Source organism: Oncorhynchus masou, chromosome 21 (assembly GCF_036934945.1).
Source record: "Oncorhynchus masou masou isolate Uvic2021 chromosome 21, UVic_Omas_1.1, whole genome shotgun sequence".
Taxonomy (NCBI): domain Eukaryota; kingdom Metazoa; phylum Chordata; class Actinopteri; order Salmoniformes; family Salmonidae; genus Oncorhynchus; species Oncorhynchus masou.
The window spans coordinates 6,687,469-6,711,289 of record NC_088232.1 but is presented as its reverse complement, the minus strand read 5'-3'; the positions used below and the strand labels follow the sequence as shown (position 1 = coordinate 6,711,289).

The 23,821-nt window shown below is 41.6% G+C and overlaps 1 protein-coding gene across 1 annotated transcript; it reads right to left on the bottom strand.

Annotated features, from left to right (window-relative positions):
* Nucleotides 1-1,184: 1,184 nt before the first annotated feature.
* LOC135507666 (transcriptional repressor RHIT-like) lies at nt 1,185-16,948 on the bottom strand. Its single transcript, XM_064927259.1, has 7 exons — nt 16,705-16,948; nt 8,030-8,160; nt 7,696-7,851; nt 5,760-5,909; nt 5,356-5,464; nt 4,127-4,254; nt 1,185-3,810 (listed from the first exon to the last, which is right to left on the bottom strand). Exons 1-7 carry the CDS (start codon nt 16,946-16,948, stop codon nt 2,932-2,934), a joined length of 1,797 nt encoding a protein of 598 aa, XP_064783331.1. The 3' UTR covers nt 1,185-2,931.
* Between the last annotated feature and the right edge of the window lie 6,873 nt (nt 16,949-23,821).

Below are 23,821 nucleotides of genomic sequence, written 5' to 3'. Positions count from 1 at the left end.
CAGCTGTGCTACATAATTGCAAAAGTGTTTTCTAATGATCAATTAGCCTTTTAAAATTATAAACTTGGATTAGCTAACACAACGTGCCATTGGAACACAGGAGTGATGGTTGCTGATAATGGGCCTCTGTACGCCTATGTAGAAATTCCATTAAAAATCAACCGTTTCCAGCTACAATAGTCATTTACAACATTAACAATATCTACACTGTATTTCTGATCAATTTGATGTTACTTCAATGGACAAAACATGTGCTTTTATTTCAAAAACAAGGACATTTGTAAGTGACCCCAAACTTTTGAACTGCATTGTATATTTTCTTAATTCCATTCCTTTACTTAGACTTGTGTGTATTGTGTATATGTTGTGCAATTGTTAGATATTACTTGTTAGATATTACTGCACTGTTGGAGCTAGAAACACAAGCATTCCGCTACACCCGCAATAACATCTGCTAAACACGTGCATGTGACCAATAAAAGATTATTTGATTCAAGTCTCACAAACTCCCCTATGGCAGATCGATAAAGATGTACATGTAAACAAATGAATAGCTGAGGTAAGCCTTTCTGAAATGAACAGGCCACATTTGATTTACAAAGTAACTCATATTAAATGCAACACTTTTACACTAACCTCTATCACGATAACTTGCTGGGTTGAGGTTCCACTCCCCTCATCAACAGTGATTGGTTGGTCATCTCTCCATGTATTGTGTCCCACTGGCTTCACAAAGCTCCTGTGGCCTCCAGTGAGATGTCTTTCACTTGAGAGAGCGATTGGGGTAAAAGCTGGTTAGGTTAACTACTGTCAATGCTCAACGGTATGTTGTACACTATTGACACTGTCTAGAATTGGCCATGATGTAAGGTAACACTTCTCATAACTTTCTTGATATACTATTTACTGATTGATGTATTGTTTTCAATGGGTAAATAATAGGAAATGCAGTAAATCAAGAATCTGGTTAGAATATGATAGTGTCTTTGTGCAAGATAACAAAGTAATCAGGTGAATTATTGCATACTATCCAAAAACTGTCCAAGACCCATATGTGGTTAACACATCTAAATTAACATACAACGAGGGGAATGGGGCAAAATGCAATGTAAGGGATCTCATCCTCCTCTTCTGAGGAGGAGTAGCGAGAAGGATCGGAGGACCAATGCGCAGCGTGGTAAGTGTTCATGATGTAATCTTTAATAAATCAAAATAAACACTGAAATACAAAACAATAAAGTGAACGAACGAAAACCGAAACAGTCCTGTCTGGCGATACACACAAAGACAGAAAATAAACACCCACAACTCAAAAGTGAAACCAGGCTACCTAAGTATGATTCTCAATCAGGGACAACGATTGACAGCCGCCTCTGATTGGGAACCATACTAGGCCGAACACAGAAATCCCAAATTATAGAAAAACGAACATAGACAACCCACCCAACTCACGCCCTGACCATACTAAAACAGAGATATAATAACAGAACTAAGGTCAGAACGTGACATGCACCTCTTGCCATTTATCTGTCTTCTGCTAAATGTACCTCTTGCCATTCCTCTGTATCGGTCGATTGTCTTAGAATAAAAAACATGAGCTGGCGCACACCCAGAAAAATTATTCTATCAGTACTGGGACAACTGGCGAGGACGCGCTATCATGCCCCCTTCAGTTCCGGTACCTGTAGTTGCCGCCGTAATTCCGTTTTCATTCTAGTGCCTTCCGAAAGTATACAGACCCCTTGACTTTTTCCACATTTTGTTACATTAGAGCCTTATTCTAAAATTGATGACATTGTTTTTTCCCCTCTCATCAATCTGCACACAATACCTGATAATAACAAAGCAAAAACAGGTTTTTAAAAATTATTGCTAGTTTATTAAAAATATAAAACTGATATATCACATTTACACAAGTATTCAGACCCTTTACTCTGTACTTTGTTAAAGCACCTTTGGCAGCGATTTCAGCCTTGAGTCTTCTTGGGTATAATGCCACAAGCTTGGCACACTTGTATTTGGAGAGTTTCTCCCATTCCTCTCTGCAGATCCTCTCAAGCTCTGTCAGGTTGGACGGGGAGCGTAGCTGCACAGCTATTTTCAGGTCTCTCCAGAAATGGTTGAACGGGTTCAAGTCCGGGGTCTGGCCGGGCCACTCAAGGACATTCAGAGTCTTGTCCTGAAGCCACTCCTGCATTGTCTTGGCTGTGTGCTTAGGGTCATTGTCCTGTTGGAAAGTGAATTTTCGCCCCAGTCTGAAGTCCTAAGCGCTCTGGAGCAGGTTTTCATCAAGGATCTCTGTACTTTGCTCTGTTCATCTTTGCCTCGATCCTCACTCGTCCATCTGATCATTTATCACTCCAGTGTTAATCTGCAAAATTGTAATTATTCGCCTACCTCCTCATGCCTTTTGTACACAATGTATATAGACTCTTTTTTTTCCTACTGTGTTATTGACTTGTTAATTGTTTACTCCATGTGTAACTCTGTGTTGTCTGTTCACACTGCTATGCTTTATCTTGGCCAGGTCGCAGTTGTAAATGAGAACTTGTTCTCAACTAGCCTACCTGGTTAAATAAAGGTGAAATAAAATAAATTAAATAAAACTCTCACAGTCTCTGCCACTGAAAAACATCTGCAACCACCATGCTTCACCATAGGGATGGTGCCAGGTTTCCTCCAGACGCGCCACTTGGCATTCAGGCCAAAGAGTTCAATCAGACCAGAGAATATTGAACTATACTTGTTCTAGCATTGGTTTACTATCTCTCTAAAAAACAGTTATTAACACAAGCCTGTTAAATAATTCAACGTTAAAGGGGTATGTGGTTAATTATCCTCTTATCCCAAGACACTAAACATTATAACTATAATATGTCAGAAAAATAATGATTCCCAGATATCACCGAATGTACATCTCAAGACACACTGCTACGATTTCTTCCCATTGTGGACACTCCTATGTCTGATAAGGCTACTCAGGAAGGAGAAGCTCTTGTGACATAATTTGCAATTGAAGCTGTCCTTGGTGTGAACAGTCTGGTGCTGCTTCACATACCTTGCCTCAGCAAAGTGCTTCCCACACGTGGGGCAGGCATACGGCTTGTCGGCGTCCAACCTAATGCTCGGCCTCCCACTTTGTGACGCAATGACACCAGAGGAGGTAGAAGCAAGAGTTTTTGAGCTCCCTCCGTGACCTCTAGCCATTGTTTGGGTGTTGTTGGAATTGTGTGCTGTGTTATAGGTTAGGTACCTCTTATGGTGAACGCCCATCCTGACCCTGTCTGTATTGGTGGGGTAAACTTGAGGTAAGTGAGGAATGCTAGACCCAGGCCCAGGCCTTCTATGAACCAAGTCACCAGGCATTGGACGAGGCCCTGAAGGAGAAGACAGACTTGCTGATAGACTACCACCAGGGGGGGCTCCCATCACTCTCTGTGAAGGCTGAAGCCCAGGGTGACCTGCTCTGTTCATCATGGATACTGTAGTGTTTGTATCATAGGAACAGGAGGGTTGATCTCTATCAGCCCCAGACTGCAGACTTGATCCCTGACTGGAGCCTCTGTTTATCTGATGACCAACAGGACTGAGGTGGTTCAGTCCACCTGTCCACTGGTTGTGTTCTGTGTAGTGGTTGTGGTGGAGTCCCTGTCCCTCACGGTTGGGTCCTAGTTCTGACTCGGGAAGGAAGAGTGATGGCTCCAGATCCAGGGTTTTGATCCGGGGCCAGGGTTTGTGACCACCCACCTCAGATGTCCAGTCTCTTCCGTCAGCAACACCAGACATCAGCTGGTCCTCATGGACTGCAGACTGTAAACACAAATTGTACAGAAAAGCATAAAGGTTTATATAAGAAACTCTTTGCTGTACACACAGAAGCATGACATGATATTATAAAATGATAACCACTGTCAGGTACCTAACAATATTGAGCCATTGAAGTTTACTATGAAACAATGTCCATAAGTGTTGATTCAAAAAGGAAATATGTTTTGGTTCGACTGAGATGAGGGAAACTCAGTCTCTGCAATAATACAAAAATAACCAAGTCAGCCCCCCCCCCCCCCCCAGCATACAGGCATACAGACACCTCCCTGTCCCCGCAGACGCTGTCCCACCCACTGACCTCCACTATGTCACCTCTGGTCCTGGCCTGCTCGGTAATGTTGTCCCCTGGGCCCTTGGCTGCACCCGTCTGGATCTGGAAATCTAAGACGGCAGCCCAGTCTCCTCTGTTAGCCTCCAGCCAACCACCTGCAGGAGGTTAGAAAATGGACTTTACAAACATGGCAGAGAAAATGCTACAGATGGAGTTTTTCTTTATCAATTACCTGATCAAGTTCATTTTTAAGGATAGGCGTTCCGCAAGCGACCCACTTCGACAACATCAGGTGAAATTGCAGAGCGCCAAATTCAAAATACAGAAATACTCATAATAAACATTCATAAAAGATACAAGTGTTATACATCGCCTTAAAGATGAACTTCTTGTTAATCCAGCCGCTGCGTCAGATTTCAAAAAGGCTTTATGGCGAAAGCATACCATGCGATTATCTGCATACAAACATTTTCAAGTAGAGGAGTCGCGAAAGTCAGAAATAGCAATAGAATTACTCACTTACCTTTGATGATCTTCATCTGGTTGCAGTCACAAGAGTCCCTGTTACACAATAAATATTTGTTTTGTTCGATAAAGTCCCTCTTTATATCCCAAAAACTCTGTTTTGTTGGCGCGTTTTGTTCAGTAATCCACTGACTTGAAGGAGGTCACGACATGCAGACGAATACATCCTAATAGGTTGTCTATTGTCTAAATAATTGATAATATTTCAACCGTACAATAGCGTATTCAATAGAAAGGAAAAACAACAAAGGGCGCGCAAACCAGCTCTGCTTCATTCTACAGCCGACTTACAAAATGGTCTCATTCTTCCTAATTTTTCAGAATACAAGGGTGAAACAATGTCTAAAGACTGTTGACATCTAGTGGAGGCCATAGGAACTGCAATCTGGGTCCTAACCCATTGCATACTGTATAGGCATTCAATTGAAAAGTACCCACATAAAAAAAATCCCACTTCCTGGATGGATGATCCCCAGGTTTTCGCTTGCCATATCAGTTTTGTTATACTCACAGACATTATTTTAACCGTTTTGGAAACCTTAGAGTGTTTTATATCCAATACTTCCAATTATATGCATATCCTAGCTTCTGGGCCTGAGTAACAGGCAGTTTACTTTGGGAACCTCATTCATCCAAACTTCCAAATACTGCCCCCTATCCCCAAAAAGTTTTAAGATGTGTTTTTGTATGCAAACATAAGTTGCTCTATGCTATAATTATTTCTCCCTTACCTTGCTCCCCCATCTTTAGTTCACTCAGGTCAATGCTCTCTGGTTCGTCTTCTATTGTCTCCTCTTTGACCAGCAGCAGATTAGGCTTCCCATCCTCCATGTCTACTGACTGTAAGAGATACAGAGTGAGAGGATGTTGGATCAAGAAATCTGATATGAGCACCCTGCTATGGAGCACCTTCTGATTTGGCAATGAGGGATTGCTTTGAGTACTTTGGAAACTTGTTAGTTGATTTGATTACTTCACACTTAAGACAACATTCATCTAGACCTGGGACCGTACCTAGAAAGAGTCTCAAAGTAGAAGTGCTGATCGAAGATCAGGTCCTTCTCTGTCTACATAGTCTAATTCATTAGGATCTGAAAGGAAAAACCATTCAGACAGTAGTTTACAGTGGGCTCACCTCAGTGAGACAGTGTGTGGTCCTGTGCAGCTCAGCTGGTTCCTCTGTGGGTTCAGGAGGAGGTGTAGTCTGGTTGTCCTCCATGACCATGTTCCCCAGACCCTCCTCACAACCATCCTCCTTCACCAGCAGCACCTCTGGACCCTCCTCCTGGAAGAGAGGTGATACAGATTACACAGACATACACTCCCTCAGGTACGTACACACACACACACACAGATAAACACACTTCCAACATGGAGTGTTTACCCATCCCCACTACGTTTGAGTCATATACTGTAGATACAGAATTACTTTATTGTTGTTAAACCCATCATGGAGGACATAAATATGATGATGTGGGTAAATATGAGTCAGCTATGATAAGTCAAAAGTCATCATATGACAAACTTGACTAAACTATATATAATTGTACAGTAAGTGTTAGTGTGTAAGTGTATTTAAGTGTATATTGGTTATAAAGTGCTGTTGGGTTCATACAGAATAGGGTGAGATCAGATGTGATGTATATTAAAGAGTCTCAATGAAAGTCTTAGAATGAAAAGTCCCATTTTGTGTTTATTAAACATAAACAAGTTTTAAATACACTATATATGAAAACCACATATACACATCAACAAAAAATGGATAACTTGCATACATTTTCCAATTAAAAATGTATTGAAACAACATTTTGTAGTTTAACAGAAGTAATGAAATACACATTTGTGAACATCATTTCGCCTACACAGTACAAACACAATATGTATCAGACTTTAGGCTTATATATGCCTTATATATCACACAATGTATGGATGCAATAGTCTACCCAGAAATATTCAACACTGAGATCTGTTATTCCAAATATATCTGTGGACCTTTTCTGCTGACAACCATGAAAATATACATTTGTCTTTAATGCAGTGTTTGATGTAAATGTCAGAAGCTATTGAGTGGAATGGTTTTTCTGCTGGTGTATCCTGAGGTAGCTCCTCTCTGAGAACCTCTTCCCGCAGTGCGTACAGGCAAATGGCCTCTCTCGCGTGTGGACCATATGATGCCTCTTCAGCTGGTCCTGACGGGAGAACCGCTTCTCACACTGGGGGCAGCTGTAGGGTTTCTCCCCTGAGTGGACCCTCTGGTGCCTCTTCAGGTCACCAGCCTGGGCGAAGCGCACGTGACACTGGGTACAGCTGAAGGGTTTCTCCCCAGTGTGGACCCTCTTGTGGATTTCCACCTTCTGCGGGCAGCTGAAGCCTTTGTTACAGAACATGCAGAGGAACCGTTTCTCTTTAGTATTGCCTGATGTGGCTCCCCCTCCGTGAGCCTGGGCTCTAGCTCTGTCGTTTGAGTTTAATACCTGATCGAAAAGGATTTGGCTGTGTGAATCGGAAGGTGCCGTCAACGTGGACACTGGGTCGCGATCCCTGAACACGTGAAAAGGGGAGTGTGTGGCGACATTTTGATTTGTCTCTAAGCTTTCCCTGTAGTCTAAGAAATCTCTGCCCTGCGAGTGTCTGTCTCCTAGGTGACCATTCCATGTGGGCAGTACGTTGCCCTCCAATCTTACAGTCACTTCATCTACTACTAAACCCTCACCTATCTTATCTAGACAACCTTCAGAGTATACACTACTACTGTACCGGTTCCATTTCCCTCTAGACAGATCAGTCTGTGTTTCTAAACCCAAGGGCATGTTGCCAGGGTCCATCTCTGTAGCGTAAGAACAAGACAGACCATCAACGCCAGTGTCTAACGCGTCACCATCACCATCTCCACGGGAATGACCCATCCTCTGGCGAAATACCGGTAGGTACTCTGAGCCGGAAGCAGCTGGACAGCTCAGTCTCTCTGGTTCTGATCTGTGTTCAGATCCTGTGTGTAAGAGCCTGTGTGTTACAGTTAAAGTCTCGGTGTCTGTCTCTGACTTGAGGACGGCGTTCGGCGTTCCACTGACCTCCAAGATGCTGTGTCTGGTCCTGGCCTGGGGCGCGGCGGTAAGGTCCTCCGGGGCTACAGCCGCTGTTTCAGTCTGGATGTCTCTGCTGTGCCGTGGGTCCTTCTCTCCTTCAGATCTCTCTTGCTTGACTCCAGGACCTGCAGCCTCTGCAGACTGACAAGAAGAGAGGAGGTTATTATTGGTACATGAGTTGAATTGGATAACAATGTGGTAGTGAAGTCTCAAAATCCCCTATGGCAAATAGATGAATAGCTGAGGGGAGCCTTTCTGAAATTAAAAACGGGCCACATTTGATGTACTGTCATTGTTAATGTTACATTATGACACTAACCTCTATCACAATAACGTGCTTGGTTGAGGTTCCACTCCCCTCATCAACAGTGATTGGTTGGTCATCTCTCCATGTGTTGTGTTCCGCTGGCTTCACAAAGCTCCTGTGGCCTCCAGTGAGATGTGCTTCACCTGAGAGAGTGATTGGCGGAAACGGGTAGTTAAGTTAGGTACTGTCAATGCTCAACGCTATATTGTACACTTGACACTGTCTACAAGTGGCAAGGATGTCCCTTCTCATAACTTCTTGACATACTATTTATTTATTGATTGATTGATTGTGTTCCATGCATTACATTATTTTAATAGAGTATGACAATAGGAAATTCAGTAAATCAAAAATCTGGTTAGAATATGATAATACGAATTGGGTTAGAATATAAAATTGTGTTTCTTGTGTCTCTGTGTTAGAATAATTCATTCTTAATTGACCTGCCTGGTAAATACATTTTTTGCAAGATAGCTAAGTAATCAGCGGAAGTGCTACATCAGGCCCAGACACAGGCATAAGTGACATAAGCGGTCACTTAGGGGCCCCATCCCCCCCCCCAAAAAAAGTATGTATAGAGTGCCTTGAGAAAGTATTGACACCCCTAGACCTTTTCCACATTTTGTTGTGTTACAGCCTGAATTTAAAATGGACTACATTTGGATTTTTGGGGGGTCACTGGCCCTCAAACAATACCCCATAATGTCAAAGTGGACTTATGTTTTGGGGATTTTTTAAAAACAAATTAAATTTAAAAAGTAAAGTAATAAGTATTCAAGCATAAATAAGTTCAGGATAAACATTTCCTGAACAAGTCACATAATAAGTTGCATGGACTCACTGTGTGAAATAATAGTGTTTAACATGACTCATCTCTGTACCCCACACATACAACTATCTGTAAGGTCTCAGTCGAAGCAGTGAATTTAAAACACAGATTCAATACCTCGCAAAGAAGGGCACTTATTGGTAGAAGGGCAAAAAAAAAACTAAACAGGCATTGAATATCCCTTTGAACATGGTGACGTTATTAATTACACTTTGAATGGTGTATAAATACACCCAGTCACTACAAAGATACAGGTGTCCTTACTCACTCGGTTGCCAGAGAGGAAGAAAACCGCTTATGGTTTAATGGCTGTGATAAGAAAAACTGAGGATGGACCGACAACATTGTAGTTACTCCACAATACTAACATAAATGACAAGAGTGAAAACAAGGAAGCTTGTACAGAATCAAAAATATGCACCATGCTTGCAACAAAGGCACTAAAGTAATACTGCAAAAAAATGTGGCAAAGCAATTACGTTTTTGTACCACTCCATATTTTCAAGCATAGTGGTGTCTGAATCATGTTATGGGAATTATTGTAATCGTTAAGGACAGGGGATTTTTTTGTTGTTAATAAACTTAATGGAGCTAAGCACAGGCAAAAACCTACAGAAAAATCTGGTTCAGTCTGCTTTCCAACAGACACAGGGAGATTAATTCACCTTTCAGCAGGACAATAACCTTAAACACAAGGACAAATCTGCACTGGAGTTGCTTACCAAGTAGACAATGAATGTTCCTAAGTGGCTGTGTTTAATTTTCTTAAATCTATGGAACTGAAAATGGTTGTCTAGCAACTACCTATTTGACAGAGCTTGAACAATTTTTAATAATTAGCTAATGTTGCACAATCCAGGTGAGGAATGCTTTTAGAGACTTAGCCAGAAAGACTCACAGCTGTCATCGCTGCCAAAGGTAAGTCTACAAAGTATTGACTCAGGGGTGTGAATACTTATGTAAATTAGATATTTTTGTATTTCATTTTCAATAAATTTGCTAAAATTTCCAAAAACATGTTTTCACTTATGGGGTAGTGTGTAGATTAGTGAGAAACAATTGTAATTAAATCCATTTTGAATTAATGCTATAACACAACAAAATGTGGAATAAGCCAAGTGGTATGAATACTTGAAGGCACAAACCGGCCAGTTTATTAGGTATACTACCTCATTCACGAAAATGTGACAACCGAAGGCAGGCTTCATCAGCGCCACACACACCACTTGGAGGCAGTATGCATTTTGAAAACATTTTCGGTACCCCATGGCAACATGTGTAGAACTTCAGAAAATTAACTCTAAAACATTCTCTGCCTTCAAACTTTTGCGTAAGGCCCCCAAAAGGTTAGGGCCAGCCCCATCGTCGCCGGAAAACGTGTGGCGAGACAGCAGCAGCAAATGCGTTTACCAGACATATTAATTAGTTCATGTCATAGAAAAATGTTTTGCAACGGAAAAGAAAGCAGCCGTTTCTTATTGGACAAGTTTACATAGCACCTCCCCCAATTTCAGCCTGTTTTCCTCCGTTTTGTCTAGTGACGCGGTAGCGCCATGCTTGCTGTGACAGGTGGATTCACTTGTCAGTCACAGTGGTCTCCTAGCTACAGCCTCCAAAGCCTTATCAACCACTAGTTTGGTTGCATCAGCACCTGGTCAAAGACGGTACAGTATGAAGATAGGCAGAAACTGCTTCTCCAAACGAAATTCCTGATCACGCATGTAGGCGAGGTCATTGCAACGTTGGCTAGCTTTACTCATGCGCAGAAACATGTCATCGGGTCTAACATGTGCAGGCCGTCAGATCAAAGACACTACTTCAATCTAAAGTTGTTTTTGTTCTCTCATCGACTTCTCAAACCCCGGCCTGGTCTGTTTGGTCTGCTTCGCAAGGGTTCCCGGAAGTCTCGCAATGTTGCGTCTCGGTTTAGAACCTTTGTGACCTCGTTGTTTGGCTGTCCTTGCTATCAGGGATCCTTGGGACGTCCCTACCCCATTGAAGATGAAAGGTAAAATGGTTAGGGGTTTAGGGTAGGTATGTCCCAAGGATTTTGGATAGAACTAACAATTGTTTGACTTGTACTTTGCCTCTTTCTTCGCTCACATTCTGTGGGATCTGAATTTGTGTTTTTGTTAGCTAGTGTAAGTCTTCTTCTACCTGCCTCATGAGAGAGCGAACACACATTTTCATGGAAAACAGAGTATGTGTTAATAAATCAGTTAAAGCAGTTTATTTAAAATGGCGCCAGAAGAAATGGCAGCAGTTTTTACGGGCGCCCAACCAATTGTGCTATTGTGTTTTTTGTGTGTGTTATTTGTAAATTATTTTGTTCATAATGTTTCTGCAACCGTATCTTATGGCAAAAAATAGCTTCTGTATATCAGGACAGCGATCACTCTCCGCAGATTAGACAAAGATTTTTTCTACAACAAAGATGACGCACAAGACATTCTCCAAACACCCCACAGGACCGACATCCCCGTTATTTGCAAGAGGAAGCGACGCAGGTACAGAGGATAAAGAGGCGGATGCCTGGTCAGGACCCGGAGAAGACGACTGGGAAAGCTGCCATTACCGTCAATACTACTCGCCAACGTGCAATCATTGGACAATAAATTAGACCAGGTACGATCACGAATATCCTACCAACGGGACTTCAAAAACTGTAATATCCTATGTTTCACAGAATCGTGGCTGAATGACGACATGGATATTCAGCTAGCGGGATATATGCTGCACCGGCAAGATAGAACAACACACTCCGGTAAGACAAGGGGGGCGGTCTGTGCATATTTGTAAACAATAGCTGGTGCACGAAATCTAAGTAAGTCCCTAGATGTTGCTCGCCTGAAGTAGAGTATATTGTGATAAATTGCAGGCCACTACTTGCCTCGAGAGTTTTCAGCTATACTTTTTGTGGCTGTTTATTTAGCAACACTAACAGATGCTGGCACTAAGACTGCACTCAGTCAGCTGTAAAAGGAAATAAGCAAGCACCACAGGAAGCACCAGTGACTCTGTCTATAGAAAAGTGGTCAGATGAAGCAGATGTTAAACTACAGGACTGTTTTGCTATCACAGACTGCAACATGTTCCGGGATTCTTCCGATGGCATTGAGCAGTACACCACATCTGTCACTGGCTTTATCAACAAGTGCATTGAGGACGTCGTCCCCACAGTGACTGTACATACCCCAACCAGAAGCCATGGATTACAGGCAACATTCGCACTGAGCTAAAGGGTAGAGCTGCCGCTTTCAAAGTGCGTCACTCTAACCCGGAAGCTTACAAGAAATCCTGCTATGCCCTGCGACGAACCATCAAACAGGCAAAGCGTCAATACAGGGCTAAGATTGAATCATACTACACCGGCTCCAACACTCGTCTTGTGTGGCAGGGCTTGCAAACTATTACAGACTACAAAGGGAAGCACAGCTGCGAGCTGCCCAGTGACAGGAGCCTACCAGACGAGCTAAATCACTTCTATGCTCGCTTCGAGGCAACCAAGACTGAGGCATGCATGAGAGCATCAGCTGTTCCGGACGACTGTGTGATCACGCTCTCTGTAGCCGACATGAGTAAGACCTTTAAAAAGGTCAACATACACAAGGCTGTGGGGCCAGACGGATTACCAGGACGTGTGCTCTGGGCATGGGCTGACCAACTGGCAGGTGTGTTCACTGACATTTTCAACATGTCCCTGATTGAGTCTGTAATACCAACATGTTTCAAGCAGACCACCATAGTCCCTGAGCCCAAGAAAACAAAGGCAACCTGCCTAAATGACTACAGACCCGTAGCACTCATGTCCGTAGCCATGAAGTTCTTTGAAATGTTGGTAATGTTGGTAATCAACACCATTATCCCAAAAACCCTAGACCCACTCCAATTTACATACCGCCCAAACAGATCCACAGATGATGCAATCTCTATTGCACTCCACACTGCCCTTTCCCACCTGGACAAATGAACACCTACGTGAGAATGCTATTCATTGACTACAGCTCAGCGTTCAACACCACAGTACCCTCAAAGTTCTTCACTAAGCTAAGGATCCTGGGACGAAACACCTCCCTCTGCAACTGGATCCTGTACTTCCTGACGGGCCGCCCCCAGGTGGTGAGGGTAGGTAGCAACACATCTGCCACTCTGATTCTCAACACTGGAGCTCCACAGGAGTGCATGCTCAGTCCCCTCCTGTACTCCCTGTTCACCCACAACTGCATAGGCAGGCACGACTACAACACCATCATCAAGTTTGCAGACGACACAACAGTGGTAGGCCTGATCACTGACAACGATGAGACAGCCTATAGGGAGGAGGTCAGAGACCTGGCCGGTGGTGCAAGAATAACAACCTATCCCTCAACATAACCAAGACTAAGGAGATGATTGTGGACTACAGGAAAAGGAGAACCGAGCACGCCCCATTCTCATCGACGGTGCTGTAGTGGAGCAGGTTGAGAGCTTCAAGTTCCTCTGTGTCCACATCAACAACAAACTAGAATGGTCCAAGCACACCAAGACAGTCGTGAAAAGGGCATGACAAAGCCTATTCCCCCTTAGGAAACTAAAAAGATTTGGCATGTGTCCTCAGATCCTCAAAAGTTTCTACAGATGCAACATCGAGAGCATCCTGACTGGTTGCATCACTGCCTTGTACGGCAATTGCTCGGCCTCTGACCGCAAGGCAATACAGAAGGTAGTGCGTACGGCCCAGTGCGTACGGCCCAGTGGGGCTAAGCTGCCTGCCATCTAGGACCTCTACACCAGGCGGTATCAGAGGAAGGCCCTAAAAATTGTCAAAGACCCAGGCCACCCCAGTCATAGACTGTTCTCTCTATTACCGTTTGGCAAGCGGTACCCGAGTGCCAAGTCTAGGACAAAAAGGCTTCTTGACAGTTTTTACCCCAAAGCCATAAGACTCCTGAACAGGTAATGAAATGGCTACCCAGACTATTTGCATTGTGTGCCGCCCCCAACCCCTCTTTTTACACTGCTCTGTTTTTTCTTTTTAACACCACTCTGTTTATCATATATGCATAGTCACTTTAACTATACATTCATGTACATACTACCTCAGTTGTGCCGACCAACCAGTGCTCCCGCACATTGGCTAACCAGGCTATCTGCATTGTGTCCCGCCACCCGCCAACCCCTCTTTTACGCTACTGCTACTCTCTGTTCATCATATATGCATAGTCACTTTAGCCATATCTACATGTACATACTACCTCAATCAGTCTGACTAACCGGTGTCTGTGTGTAACCTCGCTACTTTTATAGCATCGCTGCTGTATATAGTCTGTCTCTTTACTGTTGTTTTATTTCTTTACTTACCTATTGTTCACCTAATACCTTTTCTGCACTGTTGGTTAGAGCCTGTAAGTAAGCATTTCACTGTAAAGTTTACACCTGTTGTATTCGGCGCACGTGACAAGTAAACTTTAATTTGATTTGATAACATTAGCTCGATATATAGATGCTTCCAGAAGCTAACGTTAATATTATTTTAGACCAGGGGCTCAACTTTGGTTTTTAGAAGTGGGGGGGACATAACCTTTTTTCTTTTATTATTATTTATCCAGTCAGATACACTCCAAATCAAATTTTATTTTTCACATGCGCCGAATACGACATTACAGTGAAATGCTTACTTTACAAGCCCTTAACCAACAATGCAGTTAAGAAAAATAAGTGTTAAGTAAAAAAAAAAATAGCAAGGCTATATACAGGGGGTACCGGTACAGAGTCAATGTGCAGGGGCAAAGGTCAGTCGAAGTAATATGTACATGTAGGTAGAATTAAAGTGACTATGCATAGATAATAAACAGAGTAGCAGCAGGGTAGCAGAGAGGAGGGGGGGACAATGCAAATAGTATAGGTCACCATTTGATTAGCTGTTTGAGAGTCTTATGGCTTGGGAGTAGAAGCTGTTAAGAAAACTTTTGGACCTAGACTTGGCGCTCCAGTACCGCTTGCTGTGCGGTAGCAGAGAGGACAGTCGATGACTAGGGTGACAATTTTTAAGGCCTTCCTCTGACACTGCCTGGTATAGTGGTCCTGGATGGCAGGAAGCTTGGCCCCAGTGATGTACTGGGCTGTTAGCACTACCCTCTGTAGTGCCTTGCGGCCAGAGGCTGAGCAGTTGTCATACCAGGCAGTGATGCAACCAGTGGTGCAGCTGTAGAACTTTTTGAGGATCCATGACAAATCTTTTCAGTCTCCTAAGGGGGAATAGGCTTTGTTCCAGAAACAGCCTGCCCGACCGCTCGGAGGAGTCCGCATGGTCCTAAAGCACACTGTTGCCTAGTTTTGTATCACATTCCAATGATAAAACTGGGGGGGGGGGGGGGCAGAAATGCAATTTCAGAATGTGGAGGGGACGTGTCCCCCCGCCCCCAGTGAAAGTTGCGTCCCCTGATTTAGACTCACGGAATAAATGAGTTTGGCACAGGATAAAGATTAAACGATCTGCTGCTACCAAAGGCTTAGGGATACTGAAGTTTCTGAAAAGGTTAGTCAGCCAGTTTATTAGTCCAGTAATGTTCGTTTGCATATTACTTTATTTCAACTGCTGGTGATTATTCAAATGTTTCCAGAGCAAATTTCCCGGCCTTAAAAGTAAAAAACCTACAAATTCCACCACAGAGCAGTCTACACAGACAATGTAAACACATTTGTCCAACCATAACAGATGCATAGCTAATGCAGAAAGAGAGAGTTGATGGATTCTAGCACCACCATAACTTTCGCAATTACAGAGATTGACGCCCTGATGGCTGCCTGTCTTGAATACCAAAGTAATTTTCCAATCGTTTCATTCTGAACAGAACCATTTTTTTTTTGGTTCCATTCCACTGTTCAGACCAGCAAACTACATTTCTGAACCGGTTTGAACCAAAGAAAAATACCGGATTATATAGTTCCTTTCTAAACCAATGAAATATAATTTTTTTATTTTCCGGTTTTCTGTTCTGTTCCCTGAACTGATTCCAACTTACTGATATGAACTGGTAATGCAGGTTTGGTTAGAAGAGTGCAATAGATTGAGTGATATTCAATAAATTATACTTAAAGAAAAGGGGGATATTATTTTTAAATTAAAATTTAGAAAGTAGTTGATATAATGATTGAATATATGGATTTTTACAGGCAACCAGTTCCTACAGTGAGCACCAGGAAACCAACCTCTGGTGGGACAGATGGAGTCCAGGACAAAAACACAAGGTTAGTGGTTGTATGACTTACACATAACAACTGTTACAAAGTCTATTGTGTATAGTGTTAAATGTAACCCTGCCTTACATAAAGATTACAGAATTAATAATTGCAGAAGAGCAATGTAATTAGATGAACAATTAGGTTTTCACATTAAATGAAGACTTTCAAACCTGTCTGCTTAACATTGTTTATAGAGTGAAATTAATATTTAAAGACATTGTAACCATTCTTTGCACAATGCTCAGCCCTGCTACAGTAGTTCACTAAAATACAGAGCATGGTGTCCATTAAAGTTGTCTTCTCTGTCTCTTTTGATATCTGATTCAAAATTAATAATAACAAGGTTTGTGGTAGTTTTAAAGGTTTTGATCCACCTTAGGCCAGGAGTGTTTCCAATTCACATGACCCCAAAAAATCCAAGCCCTATAGTCATAACACAGATGAAAAGGGAAGCTATCTATAACAATACTTTGTCATAGCCGAGGAATAGGACCCAGAGTTTTACCTCACCAGGAAAAACTCTAAACAACCAACCCGTCTATTGCATACTATCAAAAAACTGACCAAGTCACAATTCTGGATAACATCTGAACACATGCGCAGAGGGGAACTGGACAATTTATGCAAAATGTACCTCTTGCCATTCCTCTGTATCGGTCGAGGATCTTGACACTACTGGGACGACTGGCGAGGACGCGCTCCCGTGCCACCTTTAGTTCCCTCCGCAATCCCCTGTTTTCTTTCTGGCTTTGAGACATTTCCAAACGGAACACTGCATAGTCGTCGTCTACGAGTTTACAGATCTCTGCCACGGCTGCATTCGCTAACACCTCCATGATGGAGGCTATTTGAGTGTGAAAAACCATACAGTTAGCCATTATTGTTAGCGGCTACCTAGCTAGCTAAATAACATCTATCAACCAAGTCCTGTCTCCAACGCGAATTAAAAACTACCTGATGTAAGTATGTAATGCTGTGCTGTTAAATTAGTCATATTTTGAGTTCCATGGTGTTAATACATTTTTAAATAACAATAAAACCGCTAACGTGGAAATGGTTATTGGTCACTGTTTACTTCTGTTTACTACTACTTCTTCTTTGATGAAGTTTAACGGCGGTTGACTTTCAGTAAATGTTGCCTTACCGCCACCTACTAGACTGGAGTATAACTGCCTTATACTTTGCTTTAAACAATTGTTTAATAAGAATAATAAGAAATACCCTACCATCGAATACTACACTCACACAAAAATTAAATTACATATTTAAAAAAACAAAATACATACTCCACTATTTAAAATCGATTTAGTCCTACTCCAGGCCAACAGGCTGAAAGGATGGAACACCACCACTTAACACATCCTGTAACTCTTCTGATGTCAAGTCTCGCACACCCAAATACCTCTATTCAGCTGCCACCACAAAAATCCAATATTACTGAAACATATCACTTGTTGGTTTATCACTCTGTACTGGTACAGATCTACAACTCACACGCCTCCTCTCAGGATCCCTCCCCCTTGACTCATCGTCCTCTATGTTCTTCATTTCCTCAGCATATGACAACTTCTGCACTACTCTGACCCTGGAAACCTCAACCTGCCTCTCTCACACTAGACATTTCTGATCCCTAGCCACATGGGCACCCCTACAATTAACACATACCACTACTTTCCCCAATGATACGCATTCCTTTGTCTCATGCCCTTCCGCACACTTCTCACACCTAGGAACCTCCCTACACACGGCTGCCAAATGCCCATAAGCTTGACACCTGTAATAGCGTCATGTATTAGGCACAAAAACTCATGCAGGATAACTTACATCACTTTGTTGGGCAAAGACTCACCATCAAAACTCAAAAGAACAGAAAATATCTACTCACACCACCCTGTGTGCGTTGCAACAAGCATCACAAACACTGGGATTTTTTTAAATTTCACCTTTATTTAACCAGGTAGGCCAGTTGAGAACAAGTTCTCATTTACAACTGTGACCTGGCTGAGATAAAGCAGAGCAGTGTGACAAAAACAGCTCAGAGTTACACATGGGATAAACAAACAATAACAAAATAGAATAAAAAATCTATGTACAGTGTGTGCAAATATAGAAGAGTAGGGAGGTAGGCAATAAATAGGCCATAGAGGTGAAATAATTACAATTTAGTATTAACACTGGAGTGATAGATGTGCATATGATGATGTGCAAGTAGAGATACTGGGGTGCAAGAGTCATTGGCAGCAGAGAACTGGAAGGAAAGGAGGCCAAAGGAAGTGTTGGCTTTGGGGATGACCAGTGAAATATACCTGCTGGAGCGCTGCTACGGGTGGGTGTTGCTATGGTGACCAGTGAGCTGAGATAAGGCGGGGCTTTACCTAGCAAAGACTTATAGATGACCTGGACCCAGTGGGTTTGGCGATGAATATGTAGTGAATCTTCCCCTTCAGTTGGTCAGCTTTCATATTTACCGCTACCCCAGTAATCACTCCTTTCATTGGCATGTGGTGAAGGGAGATAAGTGTTTCCAGTTTCAGAGATTTTTGTACTTCATTCCAGTCATTGGCAGCAGAGAACTGGAAGGAGAGGCGGCCAAAGAAAGAATTGGTTTTGGGGTGACCAGAGAGATATACCTGCTGGAGCGCGTGCTACAGGTGGTTGATGCTATGGTGACCAGCAAGCTGAGATAAGGGGGGACTTTACCAAGTAGGGTCTTGTAGATGACATGGAGCCAGTGGGTTTGGCGACGAGTATGAAGCGAGGGCCAGCCAACGAGAGTGTACAGGTCGCAATAATGAGGGGTATGTGGTTAATTACCCTCCTAAACAGAAGTTAAAGGCCCATTGCAGTCAAAAACGTGATTTACCTGTGTTTTATATACATTTCCACACTGAAGTTGAAATAATACCGTGTAGTTACATACAGACTTGAAATCATTGGCCACTCTAACAAATGGATCACTAGTCACTTTATTAATGGCACTTTAATAATGATGTTACATAACTTGCATTACTCATCCCAGATGTATATACTGTGTTTTGAACCATCTATTGCATCTTGACTATGCCCCTCGGCCATTGATCATCCCTATATTTATATGTACATATTCTTATTCCATTCCTTTACTTAGATTTGTGTGTATTAGGTAGTTGTTGTGGAATTGTTAGATTACTTGTTGACATTGCTGCACTGTCGGAATTAGAAGCACAAGCATTTCGCTACACTCGCAATAACACCTGCAAACCATGTGCATGTGACCAATAAAATTTGATTTGATAATTGTGAAAATTATGATAATGCCCTTAGTGTAAGAGCTGTTTGAAAATACATTTCAGTCTGTTTTGGTGGGATGGAGTTTTGGCCTCCCATGGTGACATCGCCATGCTGTAAATTAGTTAATAGATAATTTTCAATTAAAAGTAACAGTACAGGGCCTCCCGAGTGGCGCAGTGGTCTAAGGCTGCATCACAGTGCTAGAGGTGTTACTACAGACCCGGGTTCATTCCCGGGCTAGCTAAGCAAACAACATTTATCTTGCTTCACCAGAGATTAGGCTTTTGGAAAGGGCGTGTCATCAGCACTATAGATGACATGCAAATCAAACAATATTTGGATATAGCCATCTAGTTTATCTCCTGAAAGTTAGCTTGTTAACCAGCCATATTGACGTGCTGTTATTAACTTGCTAGCCAATTTGACGTGGTCCATCATAAAATGTAGCTTATATAATGTCTGTCAGCAGCAATCATGATTAAACACTTCTAGAAACAATGTTGAATAGGGGCTCATGTTAGCTAACTTCCCTAGGTAGGCCTACATTGCTTGGGGCTACTATTCACTATATGTTTAACCAACTTTACAACATTTTACATGGAATAATCAGAAATGTGTAGGTCTGACAATCCTCTTCAAGAGGTGATGCAATTATGGCAATAGTTAACATTTATTTAACAATCCATTAAACGGCATGCAGTTGTCAATGGTTTTAGCGGAGCTGTGGGTCTCCTTGCCCCCCCCCCCCCCCAGCAGGAACATTTGAAAGCCCTACACCTTTAAAAAAAATTGAAACAACCTATAGACCAGGAAAGAGAGTTCCAAACCTCTCTGCCAATAACAGCCCATTTTCTGTTTTCCTCTACCCACTCAGACCACTCTAACAATCCTAGTAAAATTCTTGGGAAATTGTTCTTTGCTAAAAAGTTGTTTATTTTTTACAATTTTAATGTAAAACAATCCCAGTAAGGTACCTAAATGTTACCCAGGAATGATTTGATACTGAGATAAAAACGGCAGCATTGGACCTGTAAAAGAATGTACACTCCCCAGTTTGAGGCGACAACTCAGTCTAGAATATCAAGTACATGTGCAAATGCGTTTTTGTTTAATATTTTAAAAAGTTTGTGGTCAAGGACTCGATAAGCTTGTGAGCTCTGTTTTTGTTGTTGTAAATAAACAGTTAAGAGTGACTTGACTTGAGCATGTTTTGGTCATTGTTGCAGGCAGCCTAGCGGTTAAGAGCATTGGACCAGTAACCGAAAGGAATCCCAGAGTTGATGTGCCCTTGAGCAAGGCACTTAACCCTAATTGCTCCAGTAAGTCGCTCTTAATAACAGCGCCTGCTAATTCAGTGGTTCCCAAACTGTGGGGTTCACTCAGTCCTGCTTTCAACTTACATTTGAAAGTTGTAATAATATAATGCAGGTGAAAAACCTAATCTTATCCGAGTTCTTGACTCCAAATATCTAGAACACCTAACCTTAGACATATATTCCTTATCTCACAAACAGAATTGCTATCCGTAGGAGGCCATCTATCTAGATTATCATGTAATACTGTATTAAAATCTCCACCCCATATTACTTTGGCCAATGGAAATTTAGACATAATTTTACTTATTTTCCTCTCAATATCTCTAAATAAAATACAGTTACTTGACTTATTGAAAGCATAAGTATGTACAACAATGAATTGAACGTGGTTGACATCTACCAATAGTATAATCTATCTCCCTGTATTATCTGCTTCATGACTCAATATATGACGCTTAAAGTTGCCTTTTAAAATAGCGACACCTGCTGACCGATTATTACCAAATGAAAAACAAATATCATTCCCCCATTGACACTTCCAAAACGCAGTATCTGTGGAACAGGCATGAGTTTCTTGAATTAAATACAAATCGGCACTCTTACAATACAAAAAAATAAAGATTTCCTTTAAAATATTACGGATTCCCCTGGCATTAATAGAAAAACCAGAAATTGACATTTACTATCACAGTGACTATATGAAGAATATTAAACTGGTATACGTTCACATCAATCAGGGTCTCACGAAAATAAAAGTTCTTACTAGTTGCAAATAAAAACAGTCCTTTGCACCACACAAGTGGTTGACCTAAATTATATATATATATATATATGTATACAATTGCAAATAACATTGAGGTGTACGTCATGACGCTCAGCCTCCCACGTTGTGGGAAACTTTTGAACGGTAGTGCATATCTGTCAGATGTAAAGCAAGAAGGACGGTGGCATGTTGACTTCACGTTAGCTAGATCCCATTAGGTAGCTAGCTATAGCCTACAGATGTAACTCTGAGGTGTAGCCTACTTAATTAAAAGTTGAGCTAACAGCCGTTTTGCACTGTTTCGCTATGGCTTTAGTCATCAATCTAGCAAGTGGGCAATATTTTTTATTATTGTAGGGTTTCCCCCTCCTAGAAAGCTTTGACTTTTGGCTTTCCCCTGGAATTGCTTATTTATGTCTGAGAAAATAAACAGTAACCCATATGATCTAGTACACAATAAGTATAATAAAACATATACACATGATTTGAAAAAAAATAATTAATTGTGAATGAATAAGCCTTTTCATACTTTATAATATGTCCATATATAGTTGTAATCTGTTTAAGGAACATCTACCCAAAATATTTCACCACCTGTATTACTTTACCAAACATATCATGAGTGATAGTCGAAATCTGTTAAATTTGAACTTCTAAATCAATATTTGGGCCATTTAAACTGCGCACGTTCCTCCTATAGACAAGGGGAGGCCTATGTAAAATGATTAATTTTGTTCTGTGCATATGCAATGTTTCTACCTCCGACATAAAACAAATGTTTGACTTCCACACAAAATTACTTATTTACTTGTTTTAGGTTTTAATAAGTGTGTAGGTCACATTCTTTATTGCAGAGCTATGAAATTTATGTTTTTAGATCTGCCTGCTCTAGACAAATTCAGTGATTGCTTTGCTATGTCTGTGCAGTAAATCAGGGACCGCCATTTTGATTTAACATTGCAGTAAAGTGATATAAATGTATGTAATGATGCAGCCGACCACCAGAGGGAGGCATATACAAGTTTATTCAACAGAGAGCGTTTACATAGTTATAGGAATGTCTGGATGGCTGTCTTCTGACTTAAAAAAACGTGGGAAATCAATAAAAGAAGTATACATATTTATTTTTAAGTAATTCTAGTGCCCAATTTCGGGGACTGTCAGCTTAAGAGGTTTACAATAGAGTCGATACTTATAGAATTAATAGGGTTTTCGCTTAGCTTGCTACCTAGGCAATTTTTTAATCTGTGAGGCAGTTTGGCTGCAAAATTAGGTCTCAACAATCGCAGGCATCGAAGATAAAGATGCACTATACAGAAAATCACTCAGCCATTTCCTGGTGCTAAAATTCTAATAGTTTGCCTAATTTCAGTTTATGAAACAAACAAGCAAGTCTAGTGTACATAATCATTGTACCATCTAAACCGCTGTAACATTTTTTTCAAGAACCACAAATACTGTATTTTCAACTGTTTGAAGCTGGTGTACAAAATTGAAAGTAAAAGGCCCAAAAACAAAAACTTAAGAACGGGAAGCATTAAAATAGCACACAAGGAACAGATCTACCACATCTTAGTCCTGCTTTCAATGAGAGTGACAGATCTATGTCACACATTTCTATGTGAATTTGGTCAGGTCGCCCAAAAAGTTACATATTGCAGATTTAACAGCTTGGTAACTACAGTAAAATAGGGAGGAGCATGATATTATGATGGAAAAGCCAAGGTAGCATATGTTAGTGAGATCAGACCTTGTGCCATAATATATTTGTAAAGTGATGTGGGTAATAAACTGTTCCTTCTCCCTTAATGTTACCTGACCTGGGCCCCCATTCCTCACCAATCCTCAGCTCTCCACCCTTATCAGTGACTGCAACCATGTGATTGCCTTTCTCTTACCCAGTAACATTCCAAGCCCTGGCTCATATCCAACCTTAATTGACTGCACCATATACATTCCTCCTACAGATAACCATTAACTCCTACTGTAACAACAAGACTGTGGCCCTTTTCCTTTGAATAGGATATCTTATGATTAACAATATTTCAAGTTTAGAAGTCAGAACACATCAATACTGAACAAAAATATAAAACGCATCATTCAACCATTTCAAAGATTTTACTGAGTTACAGTTCATTTAAGGGAATCAGTCAATTGAAATAAATTGATTAGGCCATAATCTATGGATTTCACATGACTGGGAATACAGATATGCATCTGTTGGTCACAGATACCTTAAAAAAAAGGCAAGGGCATATATATCAGAAAAGCAGTCCGTATCTGGTGTGACCACCATTTGCTTCATGCAGCACGACATCTCCTTCGCATAGAGTTGATCAGGCTGTTGATTGTGGCCTGTGGAATGTTGTCCCACTCCTTGTCAATGGCTGTGCGAAGTTGCT

Coding starts and splice junctions, on each gene's coding strand:
- LOC135507666 (XM_064927259.1), bottom strand. CDS start 16,948: ATGGCTAACTGTATGGTTTTTCACACTCAAATAGCCTCCATCATGGAG. Junction 5,910..7,695: donor CCAGACACAGCATCTTGGAG/GTCAGTGGAACG, acceptor CCTCTCTTCCAG/GAGGAGGGTCCAGAGGTGCT. Junction 3,811..4,126: donor CCAGAGGTGACATAGTGGAG/GTCAGTGGGTGG, acceptor TTGTGTTTACAG/TCTGCAGTCCATGAGGACCA.